This window comes from Sesamum indicum, linkage group LG6, assembly GCF_000512975.1.
Source record: "Sesamum indicum cultivar Zhongzhi No. 13 linkage group LG6, S_indicum_v1.0, whole genome shotgun sequence".
Taxonomy (NCBI): Eukaryota; Viridiplantae; Streptophyta; class Magnoliopsida; order Lamiales; family Pedaliaceae; genus Sesamum; species Sesamum indicum.
The window spans coordinates 20485190-20503437 of record NC_026150.1 but is presented as its reverse complement, the minus strand read 5'-3'; the positions used below and the strand labels follow the sequence as shown (position 1 = coordinate 20503437).

Here is an 18248-nt window from a genome sequence, read left to right as displayed (position 1 = left end):
AGATCCAGAGCGAAATTACCGTTTGGCCCTCCCATGGCGTATTCTTTCCCGGAGGAGGTTCTGGAACACGTCTTTTCGTTCTTGAGCTCCGACAGAGACCGGAACGCGGTTTCTCTGGTGTGCAAATCCTGGTACGAGATCGAGCGGTGGTGTCGACGCCGTGTTTTTATCGGAAACTGCTACGCCGTCTCGCCGGACATCGTGATCCGGCGGTTTCCGGAGGTGAGGGCGCTGGAGATGAAGGGGAAGCCGCATTTTGCTGATTTCAACCTCGTGCCGGAGGGTTGGGGAGCATATGTGCACCCGTGGATCAGGGCGATGTCTGCGGCTTATCCGTTGCTCGAGGAGATCAAGCTCAAGCGCATGGTGGTTACGGATGAGAGCCTAGAGCTGATCGCGAGATCGTTTAAGAATTTCAAAGTTTTGGTGCTCTCGTCTTGCGAGGGGTTTACTACGGATGGTCTCGCGTCGATTGCTGCTAATTGCAGGTTATTAGTTGCAAAATGAAATACTAAAGCTTTTTGTCGTACCATTGCTTACTTTTTGCTTGTTCCTGGTGAAATGATGAAGGTAACTTTGTTCTGAAGGGATTCAATGGAAATGCCGAAGGAAGCTTGGGTAGTTTAGCAAATGAAGTTAAAGTTTGTTCTGTGTCTCCTGCTGACCGTCTCTAGTTAATTTTATCTTGGAGTATGGTATATATGAGATTTTTTGGGTTTAACGATAATCTTGCACTTGAATAATAAGCATGTTTCTCCTGCATCTCGATGGAGTGAAACTTTATGCTTTCGGCTTTAGGCCGACTGTCTCTAAGATCTGGTTTCGTCTGAGTTTGTGATTTCATTCATTTCCTGCTAGCCGAATATCAGATCCACAATGAAGTTACATAGATATTCTCCTTTACTAGGGAATGTGTTTTTCAAGTACTCTTTGCCCTACAGGTAAGCAGTTCATTTTGTTAGGGTTATGCATTTAGTCTGAAAATGTAGTCTCTGCTAATTGTAGGTCTTAAATTGTTTGTCTAGTATCTTGGAATAAACTTGTTTAATGGACGACGCAACCACTTTGATTACCATGCTTGATTTGGCATTTTTGGAAGATTCTTTGTTGCTTGTCCTTGGAATATTATGACCTGTATTATTCTTTGGTGAATGTGTGGTCTCTTTGCTTATTGAATTGATTCCATCTTTCTCGCATTATGTGATTATGATTGAAGGAAATCTTTCCCTTGTTTGTTCTTTGTTTTTTTCTCATCATTTGCAGTTGCTTTTGTGGAAAGTTTATGGGTCTACAATTTAATGTCACACGTCGAACTACTAACAGTATTCATGGTGTAGGATTACGTTCAGTATTAATGGTGTATGACACGTACAGTTTATTTGTTCTACAATTTAATGTTACACATGGTGTAGGATTACGTATAGATATGGGTTCTACAATTTAATGGTACACGTCGGACTACGTCGCGACATGGATATCTAACTTTGTTCCTTACTTCCTGGTGTCGTGGTTTCACAAGTTAGTTAATCATGCTGAGATGATTAATAGTTCGCTCGATATGTTACCTCTGATGCGGTAATTTGACAAAATCGATTGACTATAATCCTCTAGGATTGCCGATACTGTTTTCAGTTACCAAGCTCGTCAACTGCCTCTTCTTTAACATGCTTAATTCTTTAATTTGTAACAATATTTTTCATATAACTTGGGGTATTATTTGCAATACAGGAATCTTAGAGAACTAGACTTGAGGGAGAGTGAAGTGGAGGACCTAAGTGGGCACTGGCTTAGCCATTTTCCTGACAACTGCACCTCACTGGTATCACTTAACATGTCTTGCTTAGGCTCAGAGGTGAGTTTCTCTGCCTTGGAGCGCCTGGTTGCGCGGTGCCCTAATCTGAGGACTCTTCGGCTGAATCGTGCTGTACCCATTGAGAAGCTCCCTAACCTACTCCACCGTGCCCCCCAGTTGGTTGAATTAGGTACTGGTGCCTATTCAGCTGAGATTCGGTCTGATATCTTCTCAAACTTGGCAGAAGCATTTTCAGTCTGTAAGCAACTCAAGGGCTTGTCGGGATTTTGGGATGTTGTTCCAGCTTTCCTTCCTGCCATGTATTCAGTCTGCTCTGGGATCACTTCACTGAACTTAAGTTATGCAACAATTCAAAGTCCTGATCTTGTCAAGCTAGTTAGCCAGTGTCGAAATTTGCAGCGCTTATGGGTATGTGTTATTTCCTGCCGTTTTTCATTTCATGTTCAGTAATTTTGCAATGACCGACAGTGTCTGTTAAATGGACAGAGCTGCAGGTTGTTTTAGTAAATCATGAACAACAGAGATATACTCATAAAGTTGAAATAAAGTGCCACTGTATTGGAATTTAAATAGTTCGTTGGCTTATGCTAAAATGATAGGGATTAATCATTTGCCTAAACCATTTTAATGCCTTTTTTTTTTTTTTTAAATTTGAAATTTGCAGTCTACCTTGTGTCTGTTTGTTGCACTATATCAGACAGCTAATTAGGCCTTTACTACACACAGGTTCTGGACTACATTGAGGACACTGGTCTGGAAGCCCTTGCTGCGTCTTGCAAGGATCTGCAAGAACTCCGTGTGTTCCCTTCAGATCCTTTTGGAGCAGAACCTAATGTGGCTTTGACAGAACAAGGCCTTGTTTCTGTCTCTGAAGGCTGCCCCAAACTCCAGTCTGTTCTATACTTCTGCCGTCAGATGTCAAATGCCGCTCTAGTTACTATTGCGAGGAATCGGCCAGAGATGATCCGTTTTCGGCTGTGTATTATTGAGCCTCAAGCTCCTGATTACTTGACACTTGAACCACTTGATGCTGGTTTTGGAGCCATTGTGGAGAACTGCAAGGAACTAAGACGCCTTTCCATGTCTGGCCTCCTCACAGATAAAGTTTTTGAATATATTGGCAACCATGCTAAGAAATTGGAGATGCTTTCTATAGCTTTCGCGGGGGATAGTGACTTGGGCCTCCATCATGTGTTATCTGGGTGTGAAAGCCTGCGGAAACTGGAGATCAGGGACTGTCCATTTGGGGACAAGGCTCTCTTGGCCAATGCTGCAAAGCTGGAGACAATGCGATCCCTTTGGATGTCATCGTGCTCAGTAAGTTTTGGAGCATGTAAGCTGCTTGGTCAGAAGATGCCCAGGCTCAATGTTGAAGTTATTGACGAGAGAGGACCCCCTGATTCAAGGCCTGAAAGCTGCCCTGTTGAGAAACTCTATGTTTACCGAACAGTTGCGGGAAGAAGGGCTGACATGCCTGGTTTTGTTTGGACGATGGATGGAGATAAATCGTTGACGTTTTCTTAAGCAACGGTTCGATCTAGCAATTGAAATTCCATCTGGTTCTTGCTTATGATTGAAGCAGGTATATGCTTATGTGCTAATCATCATTCTATTTTTATATCAGAAAGCTTTATGTGATTGCAGTGCGAATGGAAGTGGGAACAAGCCCAGGGAGGTGGATGAGAGGCTTGGGAGCTCATATGCCATCAATTTTTGCACTTGGCTGAGCTATTCGTTGCAATCCGTCCCTAATACAGAGGCGAGAACCCTTGTCATCATTACATGTATGGGGCGGAGGAATTTGTTTTGCTAGTAACTTGTATACTATTAGACTTATGCAATCTTTTAGATGTCTGATTGTTTTTTGTTTATACAAGCAAGTACTCATTTTATTGATTTCAATTGTCAGATCTTCTTGGTAATAAACAGTTTATATTTACACATGTTCTGTCTGCAATTTGATTCAGAGTAGGTTGTTGGCTACTATATAGCAGCACATGATAATTAATTAGGCTCGAGTATTTCATTACATGCTGCTCTTGGAACTCCGGTATTGTGCTTCCTTCTGATTCAGGTGAATATTTGATACATCTTTCCTTGTCCACCAATCGTACGCCTTTTAAGCACGAACTGAGGCTTTTCCATTTGGGATAAGTGATAAGTCTTATCTTAAGAACCATGTCAATGTGCTCAAGTTTTTGCTCTATGCTCTGAGTTAGAAATAGGAACAGGACCTACCTACACTAAATTAGAATATTTTGATTCAATTATGATTCTGGTTAGAAATTTTTGCCTTTACTATCTCAATTATCACAGGGTATATCCTTTCACCAAATTATTGGTGGGTGTTTTTTCATTCATCAAATCTTGATTTGTATGTATGCACACACAGTATCTATATAGTTTGTGTGGGGAGAGAGAGAGAGAGAGAGAGCATGGAGTGCAGTGGCATGTGAGAGATTGAGAGAGGGTGTTGTCAACTTTTGTAAACATCACTGCAAAATTCATTGATTCTCGGCTTTCCACAACACCTGACGAGCGCTTGAATTTACCGCAACTGGTAAAGTTAAAATTGTAGTGAGGCGTAGTAAGTAGCCATTGGAGGCGTGGAAGGGGCAAGGCTAATATTGGGATTCAACATTGAAGGGTAAGAAAAGAGGCAAAGGACAAGTGATAGTGAATGTCCGTATTCTGAAATACAGAGCCCCTCTGCCTATGCATTAAATTTCTTACTTTCAAATATAAGGTTAACGTTGTGTTTGACAGTGAATGAATCAGATATAGGAGATGGGCAAATGGACGGATGATAGTTACATGACACAGACACTTACCCCCGCCCCCCACCAAAAAAAATAAATAAAAGAAATTAAAAGGAAAAAGTATAAGGAAAAGCTGACCCTCTTCTGCCTATATATTGTCATCGTTTGTTAACATAAACTTGTCATTGGCTGATGACTCCTATTTCCTCCCTCTTTTCATCTTATAATTTTAGCTCATAATTACCACTTTAATTAAACTGGAATGGTGAAATCAATTGATTGAGTCTGAGGGAATGTGTATGTATTCTTTCGAGGAACCTCTACTTTGCCCAAAACAGGTCTCTTATTTTGAGAGGAGAGTAGTACAAGGTTGCATTATTGCATTGTACTTTTCGGGACTAAACAACAATGACTTTTAGCATTTAGGGAGTTGGAGGAGACGAATGGTACAACACCAAATAGCATCATAAAAAGGCAGCGGCAAGATACACATCTGGTTGGTTGAGAGTGGCCTCACAAGCCTAAAAAAAATTGAAAAAAGAAGAAAGAAAAAAGAGCAGTCATTTCTTTGACTCTGACAATACGTGATTACTTTTGATTTGTAATTATGTTGTTGTCCCAACATGTCAACTTAGCTTTAGTATTAGGATAATTACACACCCATTTTCAGATTTTTAATATAATTATATATACATTTTTTTTTTTACTTTGAAAAATTATATCTAATACTTTTGAAATTTATTTTAGTCTAACGAATTAATCCATTCGTTAGTCTAAATACATGTGAGGAGGTATATTTTCACTATTATAAGGGTAGTTTAGCCAAATAAAAATTATTTGACATGCAATAACTCAATAATAAGTTAATTGTTAAATATTAATTTTTATTTAAATTTTTTTTATTAATATCAGTATATTTAGTGAATCTTGATTAATTGGGGACTTATTTGTTAGATGGAAGTAAATTTCAAGAGTGTTAGATGTAATTTTATAAAGTACAAAAGATTTTGTATATAATTACACTAAATATCAAGGGAGGAAAGTATAATTATTCCTTAATATTATTAGCTTCAACAGAATTACAGAAATTCCATATCACGGCCCGAAATATTTATTACGCTTCAATTTTCATCACTAGCACACCATATCCCATCTAATCATGATATACCTAAATACTTTGTATGTTTGTTTTTTCCAACAATGGGTTGATGAGGAGCTTAAAATCCAAAAAGTACATTTATGCGTGTTTCACTATGTTGAATATAAAATATAGAACAATATCAATTATCTCCGATATAAGATGTGCAAAACACACAATTATTAGAATTATGTCGGGAGAGCTCATCTGATGACCCTCCAATGTTTAAATTAGTTCATAGTTAGAGTAATAAAGAAGATAAATAGAAAAGGGGGGAGGGGGGGTTGTAGGTCCAGTATATATATCAGAGTCATTATTGTACGATTTCACATATGCTGTAGATGTTAAAATGATCTAATAGTCATTGGGGATCTATCCTACAACTATTAGATGATTGACTTAGTCTATAAGTATTTGACGGATATTAATGAGGTTTTGACTCTGTTTAGATACCAATTAGCTCTTATTCAAGATTAAATACTTAACAATTCATACATTCTAAAGCCACTACAAGTTAAGTTTGTAAAAAAAGAAGACCTCATTCCATTTTTATATATTACCCTACCGGATTATACAGATATCATGATTGGTATATATAATTCAAATCTTTTGAAATAGTCATACCAGATAAGGTGGTCCAAGTAGACAGTACGGATCTTTATGTTAGACAAGCACGAAGGTCTCTCATAGGCCTTGATACAGTTACTTAGGGCCCAACGTCCAGACCTTGAATACTCTATGCAGAAGGTCTCATGGGAGCCAATAATATGAATGGATAAGGGTTTCAAGTTTCTAGAGGAAAGTACGGAGATCTCTATTGAATATCTTAGGTACTTAAAAGTATTATGCTCTATAAGCGGGTATTTGGGAAAACCTACCATCCTTACTATATATTTTGACTGCACTCGACAAAGCTTATAATGCCATATTAAAGAAACAATCATCTCTTGCTAGATCCAAGATATAACCATCACATATACATGACTGTTGTGGTTCCTCAAGTTTGAGGACCATATCCGCTATTGGAGTCGAGCAGTACTAGTCATACCGATCAAGCCTTATAGACTTCAATATGATGACTCCTCGCTAGCTAGTTCACTCACCTTGACAATCCTTGTCCACCAACTACTGGATAGAAGGCTTTAGACTAATCAAACCATTTTATTTATGTCCATGTATCGCTCCTAATATTTTACTTGAACCATCCAAATGAGAGTTGACTATTATGACCGAGACCTTATCACTATTAATATTTTGCATGCATGGTGTAAATATCTAATATAAAAATGCATCAAAATCTAGCAGACCCAGTTGGAAGAATTACAAAAGTTCAAACCCGTTATGAGACTAATGGGCTGTTTGCATCATCTCTTCATTCTTCTGGGCTCCATCTCACGGGCTTGGGTTCCACCTCTATGGGCCCTTTCGTAGACCTCTATCGTCAAACCGGGCTCCCTTCACATTTTGTTCTAAATAAAAATCCTCACCATTATTCTACACTTAGTACAATTTAAAAAATGAAACCCCAATTAAAAATTGGCGGACTATGAATAGAGGAGAAAAGCAAACTTTATTATTCCAATATTAAAAACTAAAAGAAGATAAGAAATAAGAATCACGCAAGCCCTCCAAAAAAAGGCAGCAATTGAAAGTATAATTTTCAAAAAAAAAAAAAAAAAATGGTGAAAAATGATATCGGTCGTCGGCTTGATGGGCGCTCGGTCCCAACCCCCTACTGCTTGTGCTGCCACTTCCGCTATCTACTGCAGTGGCGGCCCAGTTCCCAGCATGCACGCCAACAAGTGTATTTGATGGTCGCTGCGCGCAAGCAGCCTGATGCGCTCGCGTTTAGCCGCCTGCCCATCGGCATATTATCGGCCAGGCACGACTATAATGGCAAGAAAATAAAATTTTTTGCTGCAATAAGAACTAAACATGAACATGCTAAATTTTCAAGCAATAAAAGGCATCCAAAATTAAATGTATCCCTTAACGTACAATCTACATACAATCATGCTTAAACGTAAAATGTGTGATCATGCTTACTACTCAAATTAAAAGCATATAAACACATAAAACATGGTATGACAATCAAAGCCTAATAAGCCCACTAGTGTTGAACTGGGCTTTGATACCATTGAGAGAATTGTTACGTGCCTGACAATAAGAGAAAACAACGAAAGAAAAATTTAAATCAAATTTAATACCGAGTCAAGGGAGTGTATCCCTTGATCTCCCGGGAATTTGACACTTAAGAACGTAAAAACGAATAAATAACAAAAATTTATGAGTGGTTTAGGTGGAAGCAAAAACAATAATAATACATAATCATAAATCAAATATACCTCTTTCATTTTCATTTTTCGATTCGGCTACTAGTGTTGTTCCGAATTTACGTTTATGCAAAGATCAACGTAGATCCTCTCTCGTTTGTCCACACCACACAAACATAAGTTATATGCGTGAGAATATTGCTAGATAGCTCGTGGTGTCTCAACCTAAGAAACGAATCTTGATTTGCACTATCAATTAATGAATCTGAATTGTTAGTTCAATCTTGAACCTTGTTCAAGAGAACACAAGAAGAGTGTAAGGAGAGGAGAGGACCGAGTTCATAGGAAGGAAATGTTTTTGATTGATTTCTATATGTATATTCACCTTTCCAAAAGGTAAAAGTACATACATGAGCTAATTGTGTTTACTATAATACACAAGTCAACCCTAAATCAATCAAGCTAATCAATTCTTGATGTGTTAGACTTGCCATAACACTTTAAGTCAAACATCATGAACTATGGTGTTGATGGTGGTCGAGAATGAGGCCCCCTTGGGTCCTATTCTCGATCGATCATATTCGTCCCCTAAGGAGAAACCTCCAACTTCTCCTTTGTTTGTGCTCTTCTGCTCATCGATCGGGCTTGTCCAAGCCCCACACTTAATTAATTTCATCAAATAAAAGTTCAACAAGTGGTCTAATCTAATTAAATAAATTGATCCCATCTCTATCAATTAATTAATCTAGTTAATTAACTGAAGCAAGCCCAACCAATCAAATTAATTTAATTGTGCGTGATTCAAATTTAATTAGTTCACTTGATAAAATATTGGACCATCCATCAAATGGATCTTCCCATTAATGATTCAATTATTTATTTTCTAGAATTAATTTAAACTATTTAAATTAATTTATTTATTTTAAAATTAATTTTAAATTAATTCTACTACTTTCGTAATGATTTATGTGTGATTCTTTAGGTTCACCCTTAGCTAGACTTGGATTTGTGTCTAACTAATTAATTAATTAAATCTAATTGAATTAATTGCTTCTAATTAACCATTAATCTAGAAGCATCCATCACCATAGGTGACAGTTTAGCAACGGTTCAAGACACTAGAGATTAGGTGAATTTAGCGTGAACATTTAGGCTCTCAAGTATCATATAGGTATAGTCTTTCCGTCAACTGTTTCCGGTCTAAATCTAAGACATGAAATTAGCATCAGTGCCAATTTGGACTAGATAGCTGTACTTAGAACTCTAAATACATTTATTCCATTGATTGACATATGAGACCATTTTCTATTAAGTCATTTGTTGTGGCCACTGACTCAAGTATCTTAAACGTGTTACAGAGCACATAGGGGATCTTACGCATACTGATAAGCGACGGATCTTATCTTGGAACCCACTATCTTCACTATATGTTCTTATTATACAGGACGAGGCTTATGATTACCACATCAAAGACAGGGTCATTCTTGCTAGATCCAAGATATAGCCATCGAATATATATGACTTTCATGGTTCCTCAAGTTTGGGAACTAGATCTCGTACTATTAGAGTTGAGGAGTACTAGTCATATTAATCAAACTTCATAGGCTTCATATATGGCAACTCCTCGCGAATCAGTTTAATTAACTTGACAACCTTTGTCAACCACCTATTAAAGTTGTATAGACATCCCATGTCTATCACTAATAAAACAAGACACTCATCCAATGAATCCAATAGTGCACGTCTTAACAGAATGCTGCCCAGTTGCGAGGTTAACAAATTGGAACAATTTAGACCCGCCTATTAGAAGTTGGTCTCATAGTTGTCACCAAATGCACAATCCAACTACCTTAATTATATAATAAATTTGTGGACTTTGTTGTGATGTAAAACAGTAAAGCAAATTATATATGAAGTCAACAATGAAATAATGTCATTGAATATAACTTTTATTCAATAATTTCATATTAAATAATGAAAGATATTGCTTAGACCAAATTATATGATCGCCAATCGATTTGGATTTCTAGTAATTTATCTAACAAGCCTGCTTCGGGCAAGCACCTAGGTCCTTCACCAGGGAGACATGTATGCTCTGTTTCTTGCAGGCATCTAAGACCTCCTTCGTAGAGGCACCCAAACCCTATTCCAGACAAACACCTTATCTCTCCCCTCCGATGGGCCCCTAGTCTTGCTCCGCATATGCGCCCTCAAATAAGACCTCTTCCATAAATACAGAAAAGTCCTGCTTCGTGTAGGCACAGAAGCCTTATCTGTAGTAGGCACACCTCTATCATTAATATTCTCTTACAGAAAAACAAAACCCCACATTCGAGTAGACACAGAAAACCCCTACTAGGGCCCACCATGTTAGGTACTATGAAAATCATTTTACCCATTGCTATCACGAAGCAAGCCATTCTTCTTTTAGGCATGCTTATGCTACTAACATTTTTTGCTGGAAAATAGAAAAATAAATGACTCACTCTTCGGGCTAGTCTCTTGTCTCTATTAGATGAAGATGCCTACTCTAATAAGGGCAAAACCTCTACTTATTAGAGTGAGGGAAGGGTGAATGCCATAAAAACGGGCTGACCTAAAAAGGCCCAAGCGTTTTAAAAGGGAGAAAGAGAATGTAAAAGCCTAAAGAAATACACGGCCCAATGTGTCCTTAGGAGGCCCAGTTAAGGTAACAGTCTTGGGTGCCCCCAAAAGTGTAGTCTGAGTAGAGCCATCTGGGAGTTTGGTAGGAGGAGCCTCCGAGAAGTATTAGCTGAGATCTAGGAGGGCCTCACAGGCCCACAAGGAAGTTTAGAGATTTGAAATCCCCCAACAAAGTAGAAGCCCATATTACATGTTATCCATGGGTGACCTAAGTGGCAACACATACGTCCTTTGAAAGCACACTCCACGGGTTCAAATAAGGACCAATCGAGGAGGCACGTGGCTCCCCCAACCTTAAGTAACCCCTGAACCTAAAATGCTTGCATTCTGGCTGGGGAAGACGCCTCTCCAACCACCTCACCGACAATTCTAAAAGGCATCTTTATCACCAGAAGATATCCTCATGATTAGTGGAATCCAACCGCCCTTGAGGATCGCAGGTCACCAACTACCAAGAGATAACCCTTTACTGAATCAGGGGAGGTTGGGGGGGGAGGGGGTTGTGATCCTGTGACTGTTGGATATGACCCTTCACCAAATCCATGGGGGATTCCGCCTTATTCAACCACGTTGAGATAATACTCCACCAAATTTGTGTAACTCCTCCACCGAGTTTGTGGGGATTCGATTTTATCTAACCGACTGAGGGTTGCCTGTAAATTGGTAGCCCCTAGTGAGAGAAGACAAGTTTTATCTTCGTACTACAACTTTAGTTTCAACTACAATTTTATTTTCTTACTTGAAGTTTCACACTTTAAACTACAATTTCAATCTCTCATGTTGTATACAAGAAACGTGTAATTCCACTCATAAATTTTACTCATTTATACTTTAGGATTTTATTTTACTACTTTGTACGCCAATTGGACTGAGCACTACTTTTTGCTCGTATCAATTTTATTTTTTATACATAAATGATATAAATAACACATGTGTCTCTTTTATATATTAAATCAAACATAAAATAACATCAATTTGTAATAAGAAAAGAAACTGCTACGTAACTGCTTTTTAATTAAATTTCTCTTTAGGACGTGACTATATATATTTCAATATAAGGATTGACCTATAAAATTTTCAATAGTTTGCTAAAGTTATAGTCTGTACTAGCTAGGCATGTGGATGGGTATTATTTTCCAAGAACTCTACCTAAATAAATATTTGTAGTTGTTAATTATATGTTCTGTTTAAATTCTATTTATAGAATACCCGTTGGTTCTTATTCATTTTATATCTAAAATAATTGAGTCTAATTTGAAAATTTCTTCATGTTAAAATGAATGAAACAATTCTACATTTTTTCTTTTGTAATGATATCATCAGAACATATTTTTAAATTGAAAATTTTTCATGAACTTGCAATCGATAAAATAAATTTAAAACTATTTGAATTTTTAATATGTATAAATTGAATATTGTTGAATCGTTATTAATTAACTAAGTAATCGGCCTACAGTCGAGATATGAACAAAAACTAAAGAGCTGGTAGGAAAAAAAAGGTATGAATACTATATTTTAACTTTAGAACAATAATATTTTGTATCAATTTGAAATTGTATTCAACTTTCGGTTCTTGAGTTCTTTAGAAGTCAAAATCAAACAAATTTTATCAGTTCCACATATCAGTCCAGCTTGACGAGTTTAAATTTCTTATGTATTTTTTTTATTTTTTAAACTATCGCATCATGTTCAAATTAATCTTATCAGAAACTTAATTTAGAGTTGTCACTACAAAATAAACGTGAAAAACTCTAAAGTTTTTATTCAGAATGTCAATGCGTATAAAAAAATTAATAAATTATGTATAAAATATGAGTAAAGGACAAGTAAATTTAGTCGATTGATTTATAAAAAAGAAAAGGTAATTCAATGACTTTAAGTTAATAAATAAATATGTTGGGGTATTAGATTTTATCAATCCAATACTCATACTCGCAGGTATTTTAGAGTTTAGATCTATTTCAAAATATTTATTTCAAGTATTAATATGAAGCTGTGTCTTTTATAAAAATAATAGGTCTAAGTTTGGATATAAGCTATTATAATAAGTTCGAATTCGGGTAATACCCGTCCATTGACAGGTGTGAGTCTGTAGAAGAATGGAGTTTTGTATCCGTAGCGATTCCGTCACTTATTAGCACAATCCATATCGATATCCGTTTGCTCCAAAATTCTAAACTTGGAGAAATAATTCTCTAGCTCCATTTCAAACACGTAAAATGCAAATTTCATGTTGAGCCTTTTCTCATTCAGGCTAAAGCTTTGCAATGATACATGGTACATAGCATAATCGCGTCGCATTTCAAGGGACGTTTTTGCATGCACTCCGTGGCTGTAGCTTAACATCGTCGTCAGACCTCAGACACGATATAGTCACTGGTTTGGTAATTGATAGGTGATTTGGTTGAGAAATGAGTTGGGCACCCAGCCAAACCCTATTACTCCGGCGATTTGGTTGTATTCAGACATCATGTTATTCACCAAACCACATCCAAATCCTAAAGAGTTTTCGACTTTTTCCATGTTGCCAGCACTGGACACGAGATTGAGACAGAGACAGTTTTCTTTGGCACCAATGCCAGATGTTCTTGATGTCCCATCCAAATAGACCTCTTTGCAGGACAAAGGCTTGCCTTCACAAAGAACCGGGTGATGAGATGTGGGGTTGTCTTTGGGAAATGGAGTGGGTGTTTTGTTCAAAGCATTTTGTACAACCTTAGCACTGTTCTCATGAATGGTAATGAAGGTGGATGCATAATTCAGATCAATCTCAACACTGAGGAACCTCTCAACTCCAGAAAGAAACTAGAAACGCCAATTGGAGACAGATCTATATCCACTTTGTAAAACAATCAGAACATGGCAAAAATAGATTACAAGGAAGAAGACGATGCTTCAAATTTTAGATACCACTTCATTTCTTCACTTAAAGAAGCTTCGTCATCATTGTTATAGTGCTCTAATGTTTTTGAGGAAAGTAAAAAGCATGAGAAGTTGGCCTCGTCAGCACGCTGCTCGTGACACCTGAATCTACAGGATAGCGCAGGAACACAAGTTCTGTTTTTGTTTCTCAGAATGGTTCTTATCTGCATTGCACCGAAACAAGGAAATCAAAACCCACGAGTATTCCACAGATGGAATGGGTTACATTCTAATAGACATTGGCCTCAATCAAATGCCATGTGAGATATTAGGTAACACAGACAAACAAAATGGAACCCACAAAAGTTTTCACACTAAAGGGCGATGCATTAAGTAAATGTAACAATACAACAGAACAAAATATACCTGTCTTCTTTTTAGCAACAGCAGGCTGTACAACAACATGCATAGTAATAACTCCACCAGGAAGATCACCAATGTGTACTCTAGACTCTGCAAGTGTCTTTCCGTTCTCCAAAACTTTTCCAGCATGGATTAGTTTCATATCACTCACCGACTTTGGTACAACTGATTTATCTGCAAATGTAGAGGACAAGAGGCTTAATCAACCCTTGGTAGGAGCAACCAGAAGGAATAAATCACAGTCAACTGGACGCTTAATGGACAAAGGAATGATAACTAAGATATTGTTACCCTACAGTATTTTGTTCATTTCAGGAATTTCCTGAAACTGGTTTAACTGTCTTTCCGACTCTCTAACTAACTTTATCACATCACACACAATGCGCTTCCGACTACTTTATGTTAAAACAGCTGAAGTAAATTTCTGTTGGAGCCTCATGTCATAAACAATTTCCTTATGTATGTTACATCCATATAGAAGTACTCTTGCCGAAGCAACAGCCCCTGCAAAGCACCGCTGCAAGTAATTTTAGTGGAATAATACAAATCATGCCTTTGGGAGGATCAGAACTCCATAACACATTAGCAGACAACTGTATTACATTGAATAGAGGAAAATATAAAAGCAGGAAAAAAACCCTTGTTACCACCAAACATAAGGAAGATTAAGTTTTGTAAAACACACATATACAGTGGCAGATCACAACCTTGAGGCCACTCCGCAAGAAGCCTTTGCTTAAGAGTAGCTACAGTAATGGACGATGAGTAGGTTCCATGACCTATATCTGTCCCATCAAAAATTCTGAACTTAAGTTCAAGGTGCTCATCTCCCTCAGCCATAGTAGCCTGCCTCTATTATCTCTGCAGAAGTCCAACGGAATACAATGACAAGCCTATGAGTAAAAGAAGTCAATTCACCAAAATTCACCTGCCCAATAAGAATTCATATGATTAATCATTCAGAAATCGTAAACAAAATTGATAATGAATTTCATAAGCAACCTATACGTTCCAGCACATAATGATGATATATGATTATCCATATTGAAAATCAGAAACAGAACCATCCGCAAAACGATTTCAGGAAAACGCACCAGCAACTGTGCATCTGAATCACCACCCCAAGAACCGAGTAACCACTTCATATGATCAAACAGCTTCTACTATCACAGAAACCTCAACGAAGCCCCTGTATCACAAACTGAATGCACACTACATGTAAAATTCTCCATCACTACACTCAATTTAAATAATTGAAGAGGAATAAGAAAACAATAGAAAAGCTAAATTCCGTAGCAGTCTTTTTCGACAAGACATATATCTTATTAAGAGAACGTTGTCCTCAGCAATTCACTGATTAAAATCCGACGTCCAAACCCAAGAACACGTCTAGACACCAAGCAATTCACTATCCACAATCCTGACTGTACGGATCTTTACATCCATTTCCAGAAATACATCCTCCCAAAAAAGATCAAAACCCTAGCCCGCCAAATCTTTTCCAGAGCCTATGGCATAATTACAATAAATCTAGAAAACCCATAACAGAAATCGAAGATAACCAATAAACTGTTAACTTTGAACTACAGATACTACTTAAAATCCCCCAAATTTTCTTTCCTTCTGCCAATTAGAATAACAACAAACAATACGTAATAAAAATATCAATGAATATTCTAAAGGCAAAGCAAAAAAAAAACAAAAAACAGTGAGGTATAACCTAATCAAGACGCCATTTAATGAAAGATCGGCGAGGAGAGGCGGATAAATTCGGCGCAGTTGAGAGTACGACACCCGCCGGAGAGAAGGAACAACCGCCAGATAATAATTTCTTCAGATTAGATAGAGACAGAGATGGAGGATTCGGTGGCGTTTGACGTTTTCGCTTCTCTTTGTCAGCTTCTCAGTCTTTTTCTGTATTTACTTTCTTTTGAAAATAAATAAAATAAAAACAAAAAACAAAATTCAACATTTTTTCTTTTTTTTTTTTTTGGGTCTAGGGGATAGTAATATATTACCAAATCCCTAAAAAAATATTTTTTTTCAAGAAATAAATTAAAATTTTATATAGAAAAAAATAAAGAATATTTGAAAACTTGTGGAAGTGATCAAATAGAGATGAGTAATGCATGTCATATGGTTTGAGAATTTGACATGTTGAATTAAAATATTAAAAATCCCCTATAAGAAATTAAAATATAAGAAAGAATTAAGAAAAAAGGTTGTGGGAATTCTATGCCTTTTCAAGAAGGTTTCTTATACTATACAAGTGGAGAATTTACCTTTTTCTTTTTGTGTTTTTGGTTTTAACTTTATGCAAATGGAGAAAATGCACTAGGAATTTCATAAAGCTCAAGGCATCCCTTATGTTGTTTTCTTGCCAAATATTCTTCTTGTCAAAAATGTAAAAATTTCATTGATTACGCACTTAATACTTAGAATTATGACCGATGGTTCTTGTAAGAACGATGTTTCAGAGTGTATGAGAACAAAAATACTGATACTTTAAATAAAGAGTTTAATTATGATTATTGTAGTACAGTATATAAATATTGTTATTAATGACTAAAAATCTGAAAATAAAAAAAAAGTACTTAAAAGATATACTTTTTCAAGGGAGGATCTACCTTTTGAGAGACAAAATCAAGATTTGAGTTAGAGATGAAGAAAGAATTAATAAAAAGCATCATGTGTGGATCTTCTCATGTGCCCTACTCAATAATATGTTGATGGAATGATGGGAAGGGTGTACTCCAAGAAGAAATTAAAAATAAAATATCATATATGACAAATTCAATCAATTCTAAAATAAATATATATACTTCTCTTGCATTACACAAATATTTATATATATGTATGTTCGCATTGATATAAAAATGAAAGAATACGAGGAAATTTTCAATTTGAATGGAGTTGGATCAATATGAAAATAAATCTTATGACAAGTGTGTACATATAATAACATTTATAATGTGATTGATTCAATCTAATTTAGGTAAGAATTTTTCGAAAGGATCGTTGCCGAGGTACTCAAAGAGGGAGCAGATGAGTGGAGAATCTTGTGGGAAGTAGGAAAGCTTAGTTAAAAAACCATAGTAAGGAAAAGCAGAGAGAACACATTCTTCCACTAAGAACAATACCTGATCATGCTAAAAATTAAAGCTAGCTACTGAACTGATAACAACAACCTATAAAATTACACCAACTCACACACTTGCTACATGAACAAACCACTACTTTCTCCAACTCTAAGAGCCCTGGACAATGGGAGCAAATCTTATTCTTCTGGTAATAACAAACCCTGGTACTTGAACCGAATCAAAGCAGCATTTTCAGGTTCCTTAGGACAAACTAGCCTGATATGGCTTGAGCAGTGGAATGAGAGAGCCACTCAGGTGGAGGGACATCACCTCATTGGTTGATCCAACCAGCTTCCCTCCGATGAAAACGGCTGGAACAGGTCCACTGCATCCCATCCTCATCAGGGCCTTCTCGATTTCCTTCCCTTCTGGATCGTGATCGATTTCGTGGACGCGAGGATGCACCCTCAGTTCTTGGAATAGTATCTGCACCGCGTAGCACAGGCAGCAGGTGCTCTTGCTGAAGATCAAGATCCCGTTTTCGGATGCAAGTTTTACTATCTTCTCCATCTTTTGTGGTTCTTGGTTGATAGTAATTAGGCTCTAGAGCTAGTTATTCCAAGAAACAGAATAAAAAAAGAAATCCCTTTTCTTTGATGGAATGGTATTGGGAAGTGTTTGTTTAATCTTCTTTTGAGAGCTTTAGATGTTGTTAAAAAGCATCAGATCAAACAATTCCAAGTGGAGATTGTGATCTGATGATTCGAGGGAGATTATGAAATTGAGGACGCAAGAAAAGGGATTGGAAGCCAAAGCTTGCCTTGAACTTGACCTGTTTTGCAGCTCTATTTATAAAAGAATTGCAGCAGCAAAAGAATGGACAGTTTTTTTCTAAACAAGAACATTTTCAAAAGAATGGGAGCTTTACTGCTTGGATGCCCAAAGGTCCTGATAAAGGCACTTTTTCAAGATAGATACTAAAATATTTTTGTTCGGACAAAAACAAGTTGAACATCACAAACCAATGATAGATATATTCTTTGTTATGGGAACATTTTTGACCCGTCTGACATGCAGATTTGCATGTTTATATTCCTCCAGGAACTCTGCTGCTTAAAACATTGGTTGAAAGTTAATTGAACATATGAAGAATGGTAATTTTTTTGAACACGTTGCACGTCTAGTAACCATGCAGGTTCGTTTTAGTGAGGGAGAAATACGAAATTCGTGTCAAGA

General features: G+C 36.9%; 3 protein-coding genes across 6 annotated transcripts; 1 reads left to right on the top strand and 2 right to left on the bottom strand.

The window, feature by feature from the left end:
* On the top strand, positions 3–3756 carry LOC105165245 (protein TRANSPORT INHIBITOR RESPONSE 1-like). 3 transcript variants are annotated; one of them, XM_011084197.2, is made up of 4 exons: positions 3–488; positions 1729–2221; positions 2540–3343; positions 3458–3756. In XM_011084197.2, the coding sequence occupies exons 1-3, from the start codon at positions 34–36 to the stop codon at positions 3335–3337; spliced, it is 1746 nt and encodes a 581-aa protein (XP_011082499.1). In that variant the 5' UTR covers positions 3–33; the 3' UTR covers positions 3338–3343; positions 3458–3756. The 3 variants fall into 3 exon arrangements, with proteins under 3 accessions (XP_011082499.1, XP_011082497.1, XP_011082496.1); XM_011084195.2 differs by having other exon boundaries at positions 3438–3756; XM_011084194.2 differs by having other exon boundaries at positions 2540–3756.
* On the bottom strand, positions 13412–15845 carry LOC105165244 (membrane-anchored ubiquitin-fold protein 3). Of its 2 annotated transcripts, none has more exons than XM_011084193.2 (5): positions 15653–15845; positions 15027–15133; positions 14640–14793; positions 13936–14106; positions 13412–13733 (listed from the first exon to the last, which is right to left on the bottom strand). In XM_011084193.2, exons 3-5 carry the CDS (start codon positions 14770–14772, stop codon positions 13678–13680), a joined length of 360 nt encoding a protein of 119 aa, XP_011082495.1. In that variant the 5' UTR covers positions 14773–14793; positions 15027–15133; positions 15653–15845; the 3' UTR covers positions 13412–13677. The 2 variants fall into 2 exon arrangements, with proteins under 2 accessions (XP_011082495.1, XP_011082494.1); XM_011084192.2 differs by having other exon boundaries at positions 14640–14860; positions 15653–15843.
* LOC105165243 (monothiol glutaredoxin-S9-like) lies at positions 16951–17868 on the bottom strand. Its single transcript, XM_011084190.2, has one exon. It carries the CDS (start codon positions 17580–17582, stop codon positions 17274–17276), a length of 309 nt encoding a protein of 102 aa, XP_011082492.1. The 5' UTR covers positions 17583–17868; the 3' UTR covers positions 16951–17273.